The 22,864-nt window shown below is 40.4% G+C and overlaps 1 protein-coding gene across 1 annotated transcript in view; it reads right to left on the bottom strand.

The window, feature by feature from the left end:
* LOC134352226 (ankyrin repeat domain-containing protein 26-like) overlaps positions 1-22,864 on the bottom strand; it is a 99,273-nt gene that overhangs the window by 68,416 nt on the left and 7,993 nt on the right. Inside the window, 5 exon segments of the mRNA XM_063059520.1 lie at positions 4,330-4,478; positions 10,076-10,213; positions 13,001-13,107; positions 16,458-16,631; positions 18,883-18,997. Of these exon segments, the coding sequence (XP_062915590.1) occupies positions 4,330-4,478; positions 10,076-10,213; positions 13,001-13,107; positions 16,458-16,631; positions 18,883-18,997 (683 nt within the window).

Here is a 22,864-nt window from a genome sequence, read left to right as displayed (position 1 = left end):
AAATCATGCTGAAGCATTAGAGTCCAGGATACTGCATGAAATTATTGTTCCATTTCTTTCAACCAGATTCTTTTCATTGTCAGTGGTTAGGATAAAAGTATGCAATTAGCCATGAAACTTAATCATAACACACAGCTCTTGATTTACTAATGTTGATATTGGTTGCTGAATTAAAAACACTGCACATTCAAAGCATTAAAAAACCGCAAAACACGAAGATCAGCTTCTACAAAAGTCCAATCGAAGCAAGATCCAATACCAATGAAAGAACTTTCCACTTGGCTTAAGCAATTCCCTGATGGGAATTTGAGACAGAATAATAGGGATTTTCTTAACATAGATACCACTACCACTCATGGTAGAGGAAACAGACCAGCTAAGTCTCCCATTCTTTACCATACATTGACCCAAAGTGGCATGGCTGGGATAATTTTGGAGACAACATTCACCATATGACAAGGATGCTCAGTGAAAGGGACAATTGTAGGAGCATCTGTAGATCTTTCCACTTCAAAATTCAGAGCTCTGGCAAGTCAATCAACTCAATGTATGGCTCTGCAAAACTGTCTAACCAGACTACGAGCATTATTTTTGCTTTGTATGCCTTTTGATTCAGGATTTCAAATGTACTCTACAGGAGAACTGGCTATGTGCAGTCTTTTGCAGGGGAGAATTGCTGTTAGTAGTCTCTAACAACTCTAATTATCTCACTGTATTAAAGGTAAGGCAATAAGGAACTCAAGTATATTCTTGCAGCTTTAATGTTTATGCACTCGAGTTATCGACTCATGGCAAATGACAACTTCTTTGCTTCTAGAGAATGAATACAGATCCAAATCCTAGTAATAAAAATATCAGTGTGAAAATAAACTCTGAACCTATTCAACCTTTCCTTATAATTCCGATCCTCCAGTCCTAGTGACTTCCCTGTAAGTTTTTTTCTCTATACTCTTTCAGCCTTATTTACATCTTTCCTGTAGGTAGATGACCAAAACTGCACACAATTTTCCAAATTAGGCCTCAACAATGACTTCTACAACTTCAACATAACATCCCGTCTCCTGTGCTCATACTTTGATTTACGAAGGCCAATGTACAGTCCTGACGAAGGGCTTCAGCCCGAAACGTTGAATGATTGTTTCCACGGATGCTGCCTGAACTGCTGAATTCCTTCAGCATGTTGTATTGCTTTGACACCAGCATCTGCAGAGTATTTTATATTGTACTGAAAGCTTTCTTTATGACCCTATCTACATGTGACATCACTTCAATGAATTAGGTACCTGTATTCCTCAGTGGTCTACCGTGCACTGTGTAACATCTACTCTGGTTGGTCCAACTGAAGTGCAACACTTTGCACTTGTCTGCATTAAGTTCCACCTGCCACTTTTCGTTCATTTTTCTAGGTGGTCTGGATTCCGTTGCAGGCTCTGATAGTCTTCCTCACTGTCCACTATACCCTCAATTTTGGTGTTAACCACCTTATGATCCTTATCACTGATATAGTTGACAAACAACAATGGACCCAACTCCAATCCATGCGGCACTCCAGAGAGGTAACCATCTACTACCATTTTTGGCTTCTCCCACAGAGCCAACTTCTAAACCAACTCACTACCTCATCTTGAATTTCAAGCGACTGGATCTTCTTGACCAACCTCCCATGCGGGACCTTGTCAAATGCCTTGCTAAAGTCCATGTAGTCAACACCCACTGTCTTCCCTTCATCAACTTTCCTGGTAACTTCCTCAAAAAACTCTAACATTGATTAGACATGACCTACCTGCATGAAGCCATGTTCACTATCCATAATGAGTCCATGTCTATCCAAATACTCATACTTGGTCCCTTTGAATACCTTCCAATAACTTTCCCACTGCTGACGTCAAGCTCACCAGCCTGTAATTTTCTGCTTAATTTTTAGAGTCTTCCTTAAACAGCGCAACAACATTATCTATCTTCCAATCCTCCAACACCTCACCTGTCACTAAAGATAATTTAAGTATCTCTGCTAGGGTACCTGCAATTTCTGCAATTGCCTCCCACAGGGACTGAGGAAATACCATGTCAGGCTCAGGGGATTTATCCACCCTAATTTGTCTCAAGACAGCTAATACCTCCTCCTCTGTAATCTGTATAGGGTCCATGAAGTTGATGCTGCTTTGCCTCTCTTCTAAAGACTTCGCATCCACCTCCTGAGTAAATACAGATGCAGAACAATCATTTAAGATCTCCTCCATCTATTTTGGCTCTGCACATGGATTACCATTCTGATCTTCCAGAAGAATTTTGTCCGTTGCAATCCTTTTGCTCTTAATGTATCTGTAGAAGCTCTTAGAATTCTCCTTCACCTTGTCTGCTAGGGCAAACTCCTGTCCTATTTTAGCCCTCCTGATTTCTTTCTTAAGTGCTCTCTTGCATTTCTTATTCTCCATAAGTACCTCATTTGTTCCTACCCGACTATACCTGCTATGCACCTCCTTTTTTTCTTAAGCGAAGCCTCTGTTAAAAACAAACAAACCTGTTATGTTTACCTTTTATTCTGACAGGCACATGCAAGACTTGTACTCTCAAAATTTCACTTTTGAAGGCTCCCCACTTGCCAAGTACACCTTTGCCAGAAAACAACCTGTCCCAATCAACATTTGTCAGATCCTATCTGATACCATCAAAATTGGAATCACAACCCACAGACCAGACTTATCTTTTTTCCATATTTACTTTGAAAATAATGCCATTATGGTTATTAGATACAAAGTCTACCCCTACACAAACTTCTGTCACCTGCCCTGTCTCATTCCCTAATAGCAGATTAAGTATCACATATTTTCTTGTTGGGACTTCTATGTACTGATGAAGGAAATTTTCCTGAACACGTCGGACAAACTCTACCCCATCTAGTCCTTTTACAGTATGGGGGTCCCAGTCAATATGTAAAAAGTTAAAATCATCTACTATAACAACCTCACGTTTCTTGCAACAGTCTGTGATCTGTCTACACATTTGCTCCTCTAAATCCCTTGGACTGTTGGGTGGTCTGTAATATAGCTCCATTAATGTGGTCATACCTTTCTTACTCTCATTTCCACTCAAAACACCTCACTCGCGAAACTCTCCAGTCTGTCCTGACTGAGCACTGCCATGACATTTTCCTTAACTAGAAACACAACTCCTCCTCCTTTAATCCCCCCAACCCCTGTAACTCTAGTTGAGCACTCCCCCACACTCACGTAGCACCAGCAAACCTTCCCACAAGGATATTAGTCCCCTCCAGTTTAGGTGCACACCGTTCCTTCTGTACAGGTCCCATCTTCCCTAGAAGAGAGCCCAATGATTCAAAAATCTGATGCCCTCTCTCCTACACCAACTCATTACCCATGTATTAAAACTGTATAATTTTCTTATTTCTGACCTCACTGGCACGGGTAGCAATCCTGGAGGTTCTTCCCTTTAACGTAGCACCTAATTCCCTGAACTCACTTTGTAGAATTTCATTATACGTCCTGTCTGTATCATTGGTACCTCCGTGGGCATGACCACTCTCTTCCTTAAGAATGCTGAGGACTTGATCTGAGATGTTCTGAACTCTGGCACCCAGAAGGCAACATACCTTTTGGGAATCTCGTTCTCATCCACAGAACCTCCTTTCTGTTGCCCTAACTAATGAATCCCCTATCACCACAGCTCACCTTTACACTCCCTTCCCACCTGAGCCTCAAAGAGCCAGACTCAATGCTAGAGACCTGACCACTGTGACTTTCCTTTGATAGGTAATTCAGCCCATCAGTATTCAAAGTGGTATATCTGTTGTGGAGGGGAATGACCACAGGGGTACTCTGCACTGGCTGCTTAACCTCTTTCTCTTTCCTGACTGTCACGCCGTTTCCAGTATCCTGCACCATGGGTGTAACTACTTCTCTATTTGTCCTATCTATCAGCCCCGCAGCCTCCCAAATGAACTGGAGTTCATTCAGTTCCAGTTACAATTCCTTAACTCAGATTGTTAGATGCTGCAGCTGGATACACTTCTCGCAATTGTAGTTGTTAAGGACACTGGAGGTCTCTCTGCCTTCCCACATCCTGCAAGAGCAATCAAATATCCTGTCTTCTAGCATTAAATCATTCAAATAAACATCAGCCATTACTTTTACACCATTGGATTTATACAGTATCCTTTTTCATAAAAGTTCTTAAAACTAAATTTAAAACCACAGTGCCTATTTTCTTAGTACTTTACAAGACCAGAGGTATCCTTTTACACAATATTGAAATATGTTCAAAACAATATAATATACATATATATTTATTGACATTTTCCCTCAAACTTACTCTCTTTATTCATGGCTGGTTCTCCAAATCCCAAGTTTACTTCAGCAGAATGGTCTGATCTACTGGGCATCTCTTTCATCGCTCCTGATTTAAAGCGTGATGACCGACGTCTCTTTTTTGTATGATGTTCAGTGATTAGATGAGAACAACTGGAGAAATCAGAAGAAAAAATATTATACATTTTCAGTTCTGCCTAAACGAGAAGAAATATTTTTCAATAAATTTTTACTTTATCCAACATAAAAATATTGTTTTACAAAAAAATCTAAAGTACAGAGAAACTATTGCAAATATTCAAGTTTCATTCTTAGATTAATGAACAGCTAATACAGCACAGTGGATAAGTTATTCAACCAGTAATATATAACTAGCTCCTATTCAAAAACATTACTCTCCATCAATATACTGATCCATCTCACTTTTAAAATTAATTATTGAATCTGTTTCAATTATCCTTCCAGGTAGTGCATTCAGATCACAAAAAATCACTGGTTTAAAAATTATATTTTTCTTATGTTCTCCTGCTAAGTGTTTTAAGTCTAAGTCCTCTCTCTTTACCAGCCCTTTTTCCTTTTGAGACAGTCCCTTCCTCTACATTTTGTCAAAAACAATCAGGAGTTTGAAAACAAAATCAACAGCAGCAATAGGTGTCTTCTCATCACAATAGTTAACCCTAGTATGTCAGTCAAATAAGATTAAACATAGTAACCATATCTGGATCAAAGGGAGAAAAAGAGCAGAGCTAGGTACTGTACATCTGAAAAGGAAGTTCAAATCTCGGAAAATTCCAGCACAAGACAACAAGCATGCCAATAACACAAGCTAAATGCTACAGAGCTAAGAAGTTCTACAACCACATGGCCAAACAAGACTTTATGGTCCTGGCACAACCAGGTAATGAATGGTGAAGGACAATTAAACAAAAGGAAGAGAAATTTATAAACATGAGAAAGTCTGAAGATGCTGGAAATTCCCCAAAGCAACACACACAAGATGGCAGAGGATCTCAGCAGGTCAGGCAGCACCTATGGAAATTAATAAACTGTCGATGTTTCAGGCCGAGGCACTTCCATAGATGCTGCCTAACCTGCTGAGTTCCTCCAGCATTTTGTGTGTGCTACTTTGGAAGAGAAAATTCCACGAACATATTCATCTTTGGTAAGGGTCAGTCCAGCAAACAACTGCAAAAACTACCTTCAGCCAGATGTAACAAATTTACGTTTCAGAACCAAGTAAGGTCTTTGGCTAAATTGGTCCATGATGGTTACAACATTGTCATCTAACAATGTAGAGACATAGAAACACAGAAAATAGGTGCAGGAGTAGGCCATTCGGCCCTTCGAGCCTGCACCGCTATTCAGTATGATCATGGCTGATCATCCAACTCAGAACCCTGTACCAGCCTTCACCATATACCCGCTGATCCCTTTAGCCACAAGGGCCATATCTAACTCCCTCTTAAATATAGCCAATGAACTGGCCTCAACTGTTTCCTGTGCCAGAGAATTCCACAGAGTCACCACTCTCTGTGTGAAGAAGTTTTTCCTAATCTCAGTCCAAAAAGGCTTCCCCTTTATCCTCAAACTATGATCCCTCGTTCTGGACTTCTTATATGTTTCAATAAGATCCCCCTGAATCTTCTAAATTCCAACAAGTATAAGCCTAGTCGATCCAGCCTTTCATCATATGAAAGTCCTGCCATCCCAAGAATCAATCTGGTGAACCTTCTTTGTACTCCCTCTATGGCAAGGATGTCTTTCTCAGATTAGGGGACCAAAACTGCACACAATACTCCAGGTGTGGTCTCATCAAGGCCTCATACAACTGCAGCAGTACCTCCCTGCTATAGTCTCAAATTACTTGGGGATGTGCTACCACAACACATCAGTGCACACTCAATCATCAGCAAGATGTTGAATGATGACGTTAATAGCACTATCACCAACTACCAGCCAATAAACTGCTCCATGAGGTCTAGCATGAGCTTCTGCAAGATGATTTGGCTCCAGACTTCAATGTAATATTGGTTCAACCAGAGGAAAATCTAGCTGTCATCAATTTACGATTTAAATGACCTTGATAACAAAGTGAATGGGCAGTCTGGTGGATGGAGTATAATGGTAAATGTGAGATCTTCCAGTTTGGAAGCAAAAATAGAAGAACAGGCTATTATTTATATAGTGAAAGACTGCAGCAAGCAATCTTGGGAGTTCTTGTACATAAATCAGAAAAGGTCGTTTTGCAGGCGTAACAGGTTATTAAAGACACAAATGGAATGTTGGCCATTGCCAGAGGGATTGAATTTAAGAACAAGGAGATTATGCTGCAACTGTACAGGGTACGTGACACTGCACCTGGTGCACTGCATGATGTTCCAGTCTCCTTACTTGAGACGCAACACTGGCCTTGGAGGCGTTGCAGAGGAGGTCCCCCAGTAGATTGATCCTGGAGATGAGGCAGTTAGTTTGGGACTATGCGCACTGGAATTCAGAAGAATGAGAGATCTTATAGAAACATGTAAAATTATGAAAGAGATAAATATGAGAGAGGCAGAAAAGTTGTCTCCACTGGTGAGACTAGAAATAGAGGTATAGCTTCAAAATTTTTGGCTTTTCCCAGAGATTAATGAATCTGTGGAATTCTCTGCCAGGAGAAGCAACAGATGCTCTATCATTAAGTATATTTAAGACACAGTTAGATATGATTTTTGCATAGCAGGGGAATTAAAGGTTATGAGGTAAAGGCCAGATAAACCCTGATTTTATTGAACAGTGGAGCAGCCTTGACTGGTCAGATGGCCAATTCTTGTTTAATGATTGAATCTGATTGGAGGATGTGTAAATACTAATGGCGATGTAAAAGTTACTTCAGTTTTAAATAAAGATCGAATAATTCTGATCAAGCCACTGTAACAGATCATAATTCTGAGGAAGATGATAACCAATTTGAACATCTAAAAATATTGCAAGAGATCTGCAAACATTCAAAACTTTATGAGAAGAATTCCAGTTATTTTGGCCATGAACTGATGAAACTGTATGCTATCCATAATTTTCTCAAGAAAGGGCAGCTTAGTTTTAGGCAGTCAGACTTTTGAAAAATGACACAGAACTACAATAATAGTCCTCATAATCTAAAAAAGAACGGTTCTACTGCATGCGTAGCACCTTCAAGCTCTACTCCTTCACCATCAATAACTGCTGTTGAAGATTGCCCTCCTGAGGCATAAAAGTATTACAGCACCATAGAGACATTAAATTGCTGTATTTCTGTAATGATTAATGTACTATTCCTCTAAATTGGTGATCGGTTAAAATTTAAATTTACGGTGCAGAGTGTAATTTTAAGTTACTGCATACAATACACTTTATTTATATCGTACCATTTCATGCTCCACTGCTGCATTACAATAAAAGGATAACAATTCATTACAGAGCACTGTATTTTCTTTATTCCTTAATCTTCAGTATTACTTTATTACTTCAGATTATGTTAAGAATCAATTCTTGACAAATGGTATTTTTAGACACCCGTTCGTCCTCCCCCTCCACTGTATCGACTAGCAGATTTATCACAGTGTTTACCAAAAACAAGAAGAACTGAGCATTTGATTTAGTGATCCAGTTATTTCACTATAAAAGATGATACTTTAATATGTTAATGTTCAAAATATTAGCAATGGCACAAGGAGAATAGTTGCAGTATTCAATAATGTTCAGATAGATCTCACACTAAAGGAGAGCTCATCCTGAAGAAAAAGTGTTCAACCTATGCATGCACTACCTATGCAAAGCCACTCCAACTGGAGTTTTTTAACTGCAGGAGACATTGTTTGCACATGCACAAATTCTTAAGCATATAAAAAAAGCGGCATCACATATAACTTCTGAAAAATAAAAGTACTGCACAAACCTGCCCCTGGTGTAACCCATTGCCATACCACAACAAAAGTTCACAACGAGATCCTGGAAAATCTGGCATACTACATGCATCTTGGAAACCATCACTTTATGAAGACAGATACTGATTATGAAATTCACCATGGTCTTAATGTGGCACCGAAGCTTTTGGCTGAAAAGAATGCTGAAAGAGTAAGATTACAAACCCAGCAGTGATCTGAGCCTTTCAATTTCTGTCTGCAACACAGACCGACAGCAGGCACCTCAAAGTACATGGAATGGGGTGGAGTTACAATGGCACTTGACAGTGAGCTCATCTGTGGAAACAGCTTAATTCCCATCTATAATGTCTCTCTTTTTCCCTTTCATGGTGGATGGGGTTCTGCTGCAGACCTAACCTACAGCTACACTCAAACTTCTGTTTCTGTAGCAATGGAACCTGTTCCCACAGCTTGCCAAATGGGTATTTTTCAATATCCCAAGGATGCAGCCTAGAAGACGGGCATGCTTTTGGGATTATAAAGCTTTGTGGCCCCAGGGATGAGCCAAATCTAAGCCGGTGCCACCGACTGAAGTGTTGCGGGAGAAAGCGGAATGTCAGGAACAGCAGATCAGCTGTTGGGAACCCTGAACTTGGATGCTAATCCCTCTCTCTCATTGGTGAGGGACGAGCTGTTGCTGAATCTTGAGTGATGGAACTTGGAAAATAGCGATGCGGCAGACTATAACACCATAACTCAGCCAGCTGTTTGTTTTTGTTGGTCTTCCCTCTCCTTTCTGACCATTTACGTGAGACAGTCAGTGAAAGAGAGAGGGGGGAGAGAGTGACAGAGGGAGGGGGGAGAGAGAGAGGGGGGAGAGAGAGAGGGGGGAGAGAGGGGGGGAGTGGAGAGAGTGAGAGAGAGAGTGTGAGAGAGTGAGAGTGTGAGAGAGTGAGAGTGTGAGAGTGGGAGTGAGACGGGGAGTGAGAGAGGGAGTGAGAGAGAGAGAGGGACAGTGAGGGGGAGGGAGAGGGGGAGGCGGAGGGGAAACGGGGCAGAGAGGGGGTGAGAGAGAGGGGTGAGAGAGGGGGTGGGAGAGGGGGTGAGAGAGTGAGGGAGAGTGAGAGTGTGAGTGAGAGAGAGAGAGAGAGACACTGTCGTATATCAGATTATTGGGTTAATGATTAGATTTTTTGATGTACTGCAGATCACGGTCTTACTTGGAAGCTTTGCTAATGCTGCCTCGGTGGTGGAGGGTGCAGATGCTTTTCTGCTGAAGTAAGTGGGGGAGCGGGAGGGGGAGGGTCGATGCTTTGCTGCTACTTGTGTATGGAGGGGAGTCTGGGGCTCAGGGGTTCTAACATTTTTACTGTCACTCATTCTTTGAGGCACTATTCAGTTTTTGTGGATGTCTGTAAAGAACAAGAACTTCTGGTTGTACATTGTATACATTCTCTGATAGTAAATGGAACCACTGAAGAACTGAAAAAGTGCCACCAAAGCAGCTTCCTCAAAATCCTTCAAAAGCTCTTCTAGGACAACAGTCTCAGAATTGAAGCTCTCATAACACTTGAGTGACATCAAGTAGCAGGCCACACCTGGGAGAAAATACCTGATACTCTGTCTCTCTCCCAGGCTGGTAATAAGAATGCTAAATCCATTGATTCAGGCTACACAGAAACCTAGTGTATTCTGCATGAAACACCAGCCAGCTCACCCTGCCAAGCCCCTCCTACTCAAACTATGGCAGGATCTGGGAGTACCACATTGGTCCCATAAGGAACTACCTCCTCATTTTCAACCCTCAATCCTATCGGCCACTCTTCCAAGATGAAGACATGAAAACAGAGAGACCAAAATCCTTACGCATGTTGTCCATTCCTAAGTGCATAATCGTCAGCTGTCCATCCATTATCATCTTTTAAAGAAGCATCTGTACCATGACGTAGAAGCCGCTTAACTAAGTTAGTTTGTCCATTGCTTGCAGCAATCATCAGGGTAGTTCTAGAGGAAACATGATGAAGATCAAAAATCATTGCCCTGTTATAAATTTGGGTTACAAACAATTCAATAAAATATTCATTTGTTCTGTGTTACCATATGCAGCTGACTCACACATTTTGTTCACAGAATCTATAAAAATTTTAATGAATAATGTCCTTAAAAACATAATCCACAATTTACAAAGATAATTTATTTGATAAGCTTGTGCATTCTAATCCCTTGCCAGCCGTCACAATGAACTTAAGCTACACTTTGCCATGACTCACAATTGTTGTCTATTCGAACTGACAATATAGTTTTTTATATATATATGCCCATAGTGATCAATAGGCTCCATCCTTTAACATAAAGGCTGTATTTGACTTGAGTAAGCAAGGAAAAAACAACTCATCTATTTGTTGCACTTGATAATAGGATATGAATTCTAATGGTAAGGTTGGGCAAAACTAAGTAAATCTAATTGAACAGCAAATGGCACTCACTAAAAGGCATTAGATTATAATTTTGCACAGTGAAACCGATTTCCCCCGGGATCGATAAAGTATGACTATGACTGTGAACTAGAATCAGCTGCCAAACTGCAGAATGCTCAGTATAAATGCTTCTACTTTGTTTGCATACATCAATTGTATTCGAATATCGTATTGAGACATTCTACGCAAGGTGATCCAAAGGGCAAACATAACAATGCTCTGATAGGCCTCAATAAGCCCCAACTTTTTAAAAAAGTGCAATTTATTGATATCCTCCTTCAATAAGCAACTGAAAGCATAAATGTATGAAGTTCAAAGCTTTTAACTAAATGAAATTTAGCTAGTTATTGTAGAAGTAGCTGATGAAGCTGGAATCTCCACAATTTCCATCAATGCAGGCACACGCACAACAGGACTATGTGCTAAGTCCCCTGCTCTACTTGTTTTACACCTATGACTGTGTGGGCTAAGCACAGCTCCAATAACATATTCAAGTCTCCTGATGATACCACAGTTGTGGGTCGAATCAAAACTTGGTAATGAATCAGTATACAGAAGGGAGATTGAAAATTTGCTTGAGTGGTGACATAGCAACAACCTTTCACTTAATGTCAACAAGACCAAGGAACTGATAGTATACGCCAGGAGAAGTAAACCAGTGGTCCACGAGCCACTGTGCATTGGGGGGAATCAGAGGTGGAGAACGTCGGCAACTTTAAGTTCCTCGGTGTTACCATTTCAGAGGAGCTGTCCTGGGTTCAACATGCAAGTGCAATTTTGAAGAAGGCACGGCAGTGCCTCTACTCCCATAGGGGACTAAGACATCTACAACTCTGACTAACTTTCTATAAATGTGTAGTGGAGAGTATATTGTTTGGCTGCATCACAGCCTGGTACAGAAACATCAATGCCTTTGAACAGAAGATCCTACAAAAGGGTAGCGAATTTGGCCCAGTACATCATGGGTAAAACTCTCCCCACCACTGAGCACAACTACATGAAATGCTGTCGTAGGAAAGCAGCATCCATCATCAGAGATACTCACCACCCAGGCCATGCTCTTTTCTCACCGCTGCCATCAATTAGAAGGTATAAGAGCCCCAAGATTTGTACCAACAGGTTCAAGAACAGTTACTACCGCTCAACCATCAGGCTCTTAAGCAAAAGGAATACTACATTCACTTGCCCAACCACTGAGATGTTCCCATAACCAATGATCTCACTTTAAGGACTCTTTATCCCATTAGTTCATGTTCTCATTATTTATTGCTATTTATTTATATTTGCATTTGCACATTTTATTTTCTTCTGCACTCTGATTGATCCTGTTATAGTTACTATTCTATAGATCTGTTGAGTATGCCCACAGGAAAAGGAATCTTATGGTTGTGTATGGTGACATACAGCAGAGGTACTTTGACAATAAAATTTACTTTGAACTTTGGATATCCACAATTTGTGATTGTACTTCCAATATTAAAGACTATATATTCAGAAAAATTAACCACTCTTTGTTATTAGTATTAAAATGCACATCTTGAAATTAAACAGCAACAGCAAGGACAACTTGGCTGAACAAACCAGATTCAACTTGATCAATGGGTGATTTCTAGTTGTTCTCAATGAATACTATTACACACCTTAAAACAAAATCAAGACCAATACAGTAGAACAATCAGATTGAAATTAAGTAATGGAATGCATGCCAGTGATTTCAATCAAACTTTTCTGTATGTAGATTCCTGTTGTTGATAACCAGAAAGGATAGCATTACAACAGCAGTATCACCTTGTATTCATCACCTTAGCTGATGGTATGAATATCGATTTCTCCTTCAGGTGAACAAAATTTCCCCCCGCTTCTAATCCCCACTCTGACCATTTCCTTCTTCTCATCTGCCTGTTACTTCTTCCTGAGTCCCATCCTCCTTTCCCTTCTCCTATTGTCCACTCTCCTCTATCAGATTCTTTTTCTCCAGCCCTTGACCTTTCACCTATCACCTTCCAGCTAACCTCTTTCCCCTCCCCCACCTTATAATTCTGGCACCTTCCCCCTTCCCTCTCAGTACTGAAGAAGGGTCTCAGCCTGAAATGTCAACTCTTTACTCTTTTCCATAGATGCTGCCTAATTTGTTGAGTTCCCCCAGCATTTTGTGTGTGTTGCTTTGGATTTCCAGCATCTGCAGATTTTCTCATGTTAGCAATAACCCAAGTTCATTTGGTACTATTTCAAGAATAAAATAATAAACAAAAAGAAATCACACACCCTAAATTTCTTAATTCAACAATTCAAGATTTGAAGTGTATAAACGTACTTCCCAGTTTTGTCCTTTGCATTCACATCAGCACCCTTTTTAAGAAGACATTTTGCCATTTTTTGGTGGTTCCTAGTAGCTGCTAACAGCAGAGGAGTATATCCATTCTTTTGGAAACAAACAATCCATTAGTCATCTAATTATCACAAAATAATTTACAATTGTACAGCATACAAATATGTAACATCATTTTCATGTTACTGGAAACAGGTCTCAATTGATAATCCCACAAAGTTCAATGTTCTTTCAAGTGGAGCCTACAGAGAAGTTTGGGGATCATCAAATTGCATCCTTGAAATTTAACAGCCCTTCAAAATTTTAACAAATCAGATCTAATGATCTCATATTGGTCAATGAGATCACTATTCATACTTGTGTATACCAGAGAGAAAAAAAAAATCAGACAAACTTTTGAATGCTCCCAGTACAGGTGCACATTCCTTTATCCCAAATTCTGAAATCCAAAAAGCTCCGAAAACCGAAGTTTTTTTCACCAACAGCTGACGTCACTCGGGTGTGACGTGGCAGCACTAGCAGAGGCCGCCAGACGTCAGTTGTGGCTCAGCGCTCGTACTGGTTACACGTGCATTTGCTGTTCGCTGATATTTTGTGTTCACTGTTGACTTTGTGTTTAATTTCACTGTGAAAATGTCAAAAAGAGCTGCAGATACCCCTATGGGTAACAATCAGAAAAAGAGAAGGAATTTTCTCTATCAATAACGCAGAAAGTGGAGTTATTGCAGAAGCTTGATTGTGGTGTGTCTGTGCAGCATCTTACTGAAGAAAATAGTGTCAGAACTACCACTGTATATGATTTAAATAAACAGAAAGACAAGTTACTGAAGTTTTATAGTGGCAGTGACAGTAACATTCTACATTTATTCCAGCAGTCATTTACCATCTGTTTGATACGGTTCATTTGAAGCTGCATATTTTTATGTTTTATTGAATGTTTTTCTTGGAAATAAAATTTCTTCTTGTCATTATTCCCTAAACAATACAGTATAACAATTATTTACATAGCATTTACATTGTATTAGTTATTATAAGTAATCTAGAGATGATTTAAAGTATATGGGAGGATGTGCATAGGTTTGGTGCGCTGCTGGGTCCTAAACTCCACTGCACTGAGACAGGTTAAATAAGGGACTTGAGCATACGTGTTTTTTGGTATCGGGGGTTGGGGTGAGGGTCTGAAATCCAAAAAATTCTGAATTCCGAAATGCAACTGGCCCCAGGGATTTCCGATAAGGGATTGTGGACCGGTAGAAGAATAAATCAAAAACATCAATATTTTGCTGGTTCCAAAACAAGTGTCCAAAACAGTCCAAATGTGCCTTATCAACACATGTGAGACATTTTGTGCTTCAGCTTCTTCACTTTTCATTCCAAATACTATCCTGCCAGGATATCACCTCTCCTCCTAAATACTTGCTGTATCAGTTAAGTCACTTGACTTGCAGGCCACTGTTCTGGACAAATGGCCATAGACAGGAGTGCAAATCACAACATGGCACCAGTTAAATTTAATATCAAATAATTGAATATAAAGTTATGCGATTAAGGCTACTCTCTTTGACTCAACTATGAAATTATGAGATAGTTACAAAAAAGAAACAAGTTCAATTTGGCCTACACGTGACTTCAAACCCAGTAATGTGATCGATTTGAACTCTCATCTCATTTTAGGGACAATTAAAGACAACAAATGCCAGCTTTGGCAGCAATGTCATTTGAATAAATAAATGTACAATTATAACTTGCAGACGTTTTGCTGCATTTTCTGATGGAGACTGATGTGAGAGTACGGAGGAACATCTGGAAAACTTCTGAAATGCCCGCTTCGCTGCCGCTGCTACTGTGTGGTAACCGGAATCTCCGGAGCAGAAGGCCCCGAATCCTCGGCTTTGCTTGTTTCAGCAGCCGGGGCTAGGTCGAAGGCGCTCGGCAGAGGATGGCGCTCGGGAGGCTGTATCGGAGGGCTGGTCGGAGGCTCGAAGTTTTTGGACGGACAGACTCAGTGTCGGCTGTGGTCGGCTGCTTCCAAGGCATCGGCAAGTTGACAGTGCCGGGAGGTTTATGGCAGGGCGTTTCTCCCTTTTGCTGCCTGCTATCGGGGACTTGGGAGTGAATCGACTCGGGGACTTTGAGACTTTCTTTTACCATGCCCATGATTTGTTCTTCATCAAATTATGGTATTGCTTTGCAGTGCTGTAACTATACGTTATAATTATGTGGTTCTGTCAGTGTTGGTCTTAGGTTTGTCCTGTTTTCTGTGATATCACTCCGGAGAAACACTGTATCATTTCTTAATGCATGTATGCATTTCTAGATGAACACTCAGTGTTCTCATGATCTAAACCACCACAGAAGATGCTACTGTATATTAAGTTGCTCTTCTCCATTATAAATAAAGATTCTGCTCTTCTGATTCAAACGTAGAACCCCACACTTTGAACCATTTGCATAATCCCTCCATATCCCTTCAGTAAATATTTGTATCTTCTTCAGAGTTGGCTTTCTCATCGAGTCTTCCACTATCAGACAGGTTGGATTCATTATTGTCTGAATGTCCACCATTTCATTGTATTCTGTTCACATACTTTTACACAATGGGCAAATTAACTTGGATAGTAGCTTAACAGCATCTAACGACGGTGTCAAAGTAAGAAAGAAGTAGGTCAATCCTGGAATTACTGCTTTAGCAGAATGAAATCATAATCAAGGAACAGAATCTAAAATCTAGAACTTTAGCTTGCAGAGGGTGCAAGAGAAAAGCTCTAGTTGCTATAATATCATTAAAGCTGTTACAAAATGAAAGGAAACTATGAGGTTACTGAATTTGAATAGGGAGAATAAAAGAATTGAAACTGAGCATGCAACTCTCTGAAATTAATTTAGAAAGATAAATCATTGCTTAGTGAAACTTCCCTGATTTATCATTTATCATTTAAAGCAGGATTGGTATTAAAAAGTTTATTCATTAAATTAATGTAGCAACTTATAACCAAAATAAATTGGGACTTAAGGCACAACAAATGGTAACTGCAAAATTAATGTTAATGGAAATCGATTATTGTTGCTCTTTTTTTTTGAAAATTCATCATCCATTTCAAATGTGACTGTCATTTAGTGAAGTGATAACTGATAGTCAATATAATACATCATGATCAAAAACATTCCAGGTAAAATCTAATCTCCTGTAGTAACAGCCCACTTAACTTGTTCCTAAATGTTAAAACAAGATATATATAACCATTTTAAACTTACTTCGATTTGAATCTCAATACAATAAGTAGTTTGGGTTCTTTCGGGACAAAGTACATGCACATTTACATTGGTAAACATTCTAATCTGCTATAAAACATGCTCTACAAGTATGACTCAGAAAAGAGTGTTAATTTTGCACTTTTCAGACTGTGAACACTTAACTACTATGAAGAATTAATGCAAGTACCTTATCTCGGGCATCTATGTGTGTCCCATACTCCAGCAAATGCGTTGCCAAAGTGATGTTAGGGATCAGGACAGCAAGATGCAGAGCAGTATATCCATTAATGTCCACCAGATTAGGATCAGCATCATGGCTTAGTAAGATAACTACACAACGTTCCTGTTCACACTGCACTGCCTGTGGACAAGGTAAAAAGAGGTTATGTTTGAAGTTCATTGTTGTTAACTGCTAGCAAGTCTGGATTACAGATACACTTGCTTTGCTATCATTCTACTACCCAACAGATACACAGAATGAGACCAGGAATCCATATTAGACTCAGATACTGGAAGCTCCTCAACACTATTTCTGTGGGACTACCACTGGAGTGAATAGAACAAAGTCACAGGAACTGAGAGAACGGTACAGAGGCTGTGGGTGGAAGTACATTCAAGATCACTATGGGAACCTGCAGGTTTGTCGTGAATACTTGTCACTAATCTTTTCTTTGAGATGGAGAAATTTTTATATCAAACTAGATACAGGTTTCCCCCGCCATCCGAAGGTACAGCGTTCCTATGAAACGATTCGTAAGCCGGAATGTCGTGAAGCGAAGAAGCAATTACCATTTATTTACATGGGAAAATTTTGTGAGCATTCGCAGACCCAAAAATAATCTACCAAATCATGCCAAATAACACATAAAACCTAAAATAACAGTAACATATGGTAAAAGCAGGAATAATATGATAAATACACGGCTTATATAAAGTAGAAATACTTCTCCACAATCATTGCCTGAACTGTTCTCCGTAGCGAAAATCTCATGCAAGCGCCATTGGCAAAAACACGGCGCAAGTGCTCTCTCGCTCTCTCCAGTAACCTTTAAGCTATGAAGCTGCCAAATCATACCAAATAACACGTAAAAATACACAGCCAATATAAAGTAGAAATAATGTATGTAGAGTGTAGTATCACTTACCGGAATTGGGAAAACACGGAGCACACTGATGGTGGTGTGTTAGACTGAGTCATTGGAGTTTGGGTGGTGCAGTGGCCCCCACCCTCCGGGCAGCGAACCAATACTGATCCACGAAGCATACAGCGGTAGCCGGGAGGCACACAGCACATCTTTAAGAAAAAAGCCGAAATAAACATGCTAATTAATTAGGTGCCGCCCAGCATGTAAACGTCGGCCCAGATCAGTGTCGATTGCCGGTTGCATCGCCTCTGATCTGGGCTGACAATTACGTCCTGGGTGGTACCTAATTAATTAGCATGTTTATGTCGGCTTTTTTCTTAAAGATGTGCTGTGTCTCTCCCGGCTACTGCTGCATGCTCCGCTAATCGGTATCTGTCTGCGGCCTGGGTGTTGGGGTGGTGGGACACTGAGGTGTCATCTCGTCGTCTGGTTCCATTAGAGCAGGCAGCTCATCTTCTCCTATAACTGCCCGCCTCGATGTTGAAGGTCGAGGTTCGTCGTCTGCTGTGGCTGATGTGGAAGGCTTGCTTGACTGCTGAGCCTCGCACATTTTTCTATCATTCAGTTCTTTGTAAGGACTCAAACCATCCTGCAAATATCCCCTAACCCGATGCACCCTTTCAAAATTAAAGTCGTCCTTGATCATTACTCATTCGGTCTCGATTGTTAACCTTTCCTCTTCCAATTGCATCAGTTCTTCATCTATCAGTTCTTGGTCATGGGATGTGAAAACCTCTTCAACATCATCTTCGTCAGCTTTCACAAGCCAAACTCAGTTAGTCCTTACTTCGTTCACCATGATCAAAAAGCTTAATTATGTCTAGTTTTATGCTAAGTGTAATACCCTTACGAGCTCTTTCAGGCTTCTCTGATACCTTAGAACTCATCTTGCTAACAGCTCCTCACAGGCACGTGTTAAAGTAATACCAGAGAGAATGCAGTTTCGAATCCGGGGGAGAGCGGCTGCTCGGGGCGCACTCTGCTTTTTATCGCGCGCTGATTTTTTCGTGCGCTGCTTTTTTCGTAACAGTGAAAACGCCTTCTGTTAGCAAAAATAGGGTACGAATGTAGTTCTTTCGTAACAGTGAGGTTTCGTAAAGCGAACGTTTGAAAAGCAGGGGACACCTGTATAGGTACTAAATTAAATATGTGCACTTTGGTCCAACTGTCATGACCATAATCAATTATGATTAATATTAAATTAAAACAGGCAGAGAATTAGGAAAGACCTTGTGATGGAGTACAGATATGAGGAAAAAGTGAGAAAGCACTGGAATATGAAATAATTCATATGGGAGAGAGAAAACAAAAGGGACAAGAAAACTGAAGGATGTTTGAAAAAGTAGGGGAAATGGATTATTGACTGTAATTCAAGTCACTACACTCTAGGAAGGATGAAGGTTTCAGGAAAGGTGCAAAAGGAAATTAAACAAATAGACTGGCCCCATCAAAATCAAGATCTCTTACCTTCATCAAAGGAGAGCGGTTTTCGTTGTCACAAATGTTCAGGTTTGATTTATTTTCAACAAGCAAAGCAACTACATCAGCATGTCCATTTGCACATGCAAGGTGCAGCGGTGCTCTAGAAAGAAAATTAATAAGTAAATGTGCTAGTTATCATGTAAAAACTCACACTGCTATAGCTGATAAAGGCAAAGTAGCATTTGCAATGCAAAATCTAACAAGAAAAAAATCCAAATAACTGTTCTGGATGTCAATAAATTATTAGAGACCTCCATCATCAATACATAAATACCATCATGCATTTACAATGTAAACAGCATTATAAAAAGCGGTTTCAAGAGATTACAGTGAAGTGCTGTACTGAGATAATAAAAGATAGAGGGGCGTTTGGAGCACCTTGAATCGTTGATCATATCAACTGACTGGGGAAAGAAACTTTAAAGATGACATTAAGTTTTTCTTTCAATAGCCCAACAGTGCTTTCCAGAAAGGAGTGTTTGAAAAAGACAGTTTGCTGGGTGGGTAGTGACTGCAATGATTTTTCCTGCCTTCTTCTTTGTCCTGGACACACACAAGTCCTGCAGTGATGGCAAACCGCAACCAATAACCTTTTTCTGCTGTCTTGACAGATTGCTGTCAGGTATAGCACCAAAATAGACAGCAATGGCTGATGTGAGGATGCTCTTTACGATGGCAGTGTAGAATTGCAACAGTGTGTTCTGAGAAAGATGGAATTTTACCAACTGTACGTTCTCTGCTGAGCCTTTTTGTTAATGAATAGGATAAGATTCTCCCACATGCAATCCTGCGAAATAATGAAGTCCAGGAATCTGAATGTTGAAAGGATGCTCACTGTAGAGTTATTGATGATGAGTGGTGGAGAGGAGACATTTCTTCTCAGTTTGTATGTATCTCCACTGCTTTAAATGCATTCAGCCTCATGTTCAGGACATTAGTTTGTTTACTTCCTGATGGTATTTGATTTGTCACTAAGTCTGGATAAAATTTAATTATTTAAAAGAAGAGAGGACCAGAAGGTTGTTCGTGTGGTATCAACAGACAGACTAGGTCAAGTCAACTACAGGTCTGTTAGCCTGATAGCAGATAGGACAAATAAGTGGAAAAAGTCCAAGTGACTGTATGAATCAGTACTTAGTGACTTACGGATTAATAAAAGGCAATCATCATAGAGTTGGTTCCTTAAAGTTGTTATAACTCAGGGGGAGGGGGAGGAGGAATGGCAGTGAGATAAGCTCCCATTACCTGTGCCTCAAAACAGTTTCTACTAAGAAGCAAAAGGCGGATTACTGGTGCCTTAACACCAGTCGCTTTGGGCAGATGAGACTTGCCAGCTCTTCCAGAAGAAAAACTCTGATCTCAAACCTTTGTTGCCTTATGGCTATACCCACTTATGGGGAAGGCTTCAAGAGTAAGCCTTGAGGAAAAGATCGGAGCTGGAGTCCCTAAGGCAGTACCACCTTGAGTTCAACACAGATGGGCAACTCCTGCGATGCTGCCAAACTGTACCAGTCTCTGCCATTCCTTTCAATTCATCAGATGTGCAGAGAAGGGGAAGCCTGCTGCATGGGGAACAGCTTGCTCTTGATATCGTACTGTTCTCACTTACATATCACATAGACAGCTGGGACAGAACATCCATGGTTGATAACAGATAGGGTCATCATAGGCTTATTAATAAAAGGTTACAAATGAACATCCTGAGAAATTAAAAAGGATTGTCAACAAACAGTTGATGCGGTGCAATGGATTTTAGCAAACTGCACACAACAGATTTATCAAGGAAGTAAACCCCTACAGGATCAGAGGGGAAGAGAGAAATTGGATTAAAAATGACTCATTAGTAGAAAGCAAATGATAACAGTCATTTGGAATTTTAAAAATATGTTTGCAGTAAGGTTTTATAGAGCTCAGTAAAACATCGCTGCTTTCTGCAGTATTAATAAATTATATGGAATTAAAAATAAGAGCCACAAGTAAGTGATATCAAAACCAGCACCGTGGTTGCTGGACACGAAGGAAATTCTAGACCCAAGCAAACAGCAATGGATTGGATTAAGTGGGAACAATAGTGGTATCTGTAACTCAATCTGAAATAGGATCTAACAGAATTGAGAAGGACAGAAGAATGTTGATATGGATGTCCACAAACCTCCAACACAGGGGTTCCCAACCTGGCATCCAGAGAAGCTTTGGTTAATGGTAAGGGTCTATGGCATTAAAAAAAAGGCTGAGAACCTCTGCTCTAATGGCAGACAGACAAATAAATAACATGGCATATTAGACATGTGCCTCCATCAGCTTAGACACAGAACAGAGGGGCAGGAGTTCCTGTTAAAATATTAACAGACATTAGTTGTACCACAGCCAGTGTGTTGTGTATAGTTACGATCAACAATACAGAAAGGATGTGATAGCATTGTAACGGATAAAAAGGGATTCCCGAAGATGCTAAGTATAATCTGCTGGAGGAACTTAGAAGGTCAAGCAGCTTCTGTGGGAGGAAGGGAATTGTCCATGTTCCTGATGCAGGGTTTTGACCTGAAATGGTGACAAATCTTTTATCACACAGATGCTGCATGACCCACTGAGTTCTTCTTGCAAACTGTCTGTTGCTCTTGATTCCAGTATTTGCAATCTTTTGTGTCTCCATTTTACCAGGATACTCTTAAAGTTGGGGAAATACAAGTTTTGAGGAAAGGCTTTTGGAACAAGAAGCACCAGCTGGACCAAATATTGATAATAAAACCCTTGGAGAACAGTCATTATATTTTGAGACGCAAACAACAGGAATTCTGCAGATGCTGGAAATTCAAGCAACATACATCAAAGTTGCTGGTGAACGCAGCAGGCCAGGCAGCATCTACAGGAACTGACGAAGGGTCTCGGCCTGAAACGTCGACTGCGCCTCTTCCTATAGATGCTGCCTGGCCTGCTGCGTTCACCAGCAACTTTGATGTATATTATATTTTGAGATTTATTTTAACTGGAGATGGCAAGAAAAAATCTAAAGTTGACCATCTAACAGGATGGCTGAGGACCTGAGTATAAAAGTTTGAGGTGATGTGGCAGAGCCAGCACATATTTGTTGAAGTCAAGGAGACAAGTCTTGATTCAGTCTCTGGACTGAAACATTGACATTCCTCCTTCTCCAACAGATACTGCTTAACTCACATAGTTTTTCCAGAAGTTTGTTTTTATGTTAAAGACAAATCAAGTTTGACTAGCCTGACCATATTTGTTTCTTCAGAAGGCATCTAGTAAAATCCCAACCAAAATTGATGCCCATGAAGTCAACTTTGCTGGAAACTGTCTTTACAACAGAAAGCAAGGAAGAGCTGCTGCTTTTTCAGAATGGGTGGTAGCTAGCTGTAGTGTCCCCCCGCACTACCCGCCCCCCACAAGGATCAGTGCCAGACTAAAACCTTAGTGATATAAATTGAGTATTAAACTGCAAGGAGTGAAGGATGAATTTAGCAAAACTTCATTCGACTCAAAAGATTATAAGTGTAACACTAGTATTAAAAGTGAAGGTGGGAAGGTGGGACCTTATGCAAAAATAGTTTGCACCTGAACTGGAGAGGGACTAATATTCCCTAGCGGGCAGGTTCACTGCTGTTGCATGGGGAAATCGCGGGGTTTAAACTAGAGTTGCAAGGGATGGTAACCAGAATGCCACAACAGATAGTAGACGTAGTGGAGACAGATGGTGTTAAGACCTCAGACAAAGTCAGGAATCAAAAGGTTGAGCAGGGAGCCACTAATGATCTGAGCTGTGAGTATTTCAACCTAAGAGATATTGTAGGGAAAGGCAGATGAGCTCAGGCCATGGATCAACACCTATAATCATGTATTGTAGCCATAAGTGATGTTTGGTTGCAGGAGGGGCAGGACTGTCAGCTCAATATTCCGGGGTCCTGTTGTTTTAGATGTGGCAGAGGGATGGATTAAAGGCAGAGGGGTGGCG

Source organism: Mobula hypostoma, chromosome 9, assembly GCF_963921235.1.
Source record: "Mobula hypostoma chromosome 9, sMobHyp1.1, whole genome shotgun sequence".
NCBI classification, from domain to species: Eukaryota; Metazoa; Chordata; class Chondrichthyes; order Myliobatiformes; family Myliobatidae; genus Mobula; species Mobula hypostoma.
This window is presented reverse-complemented; position numbering and strand designations above follow the sequence as displayed.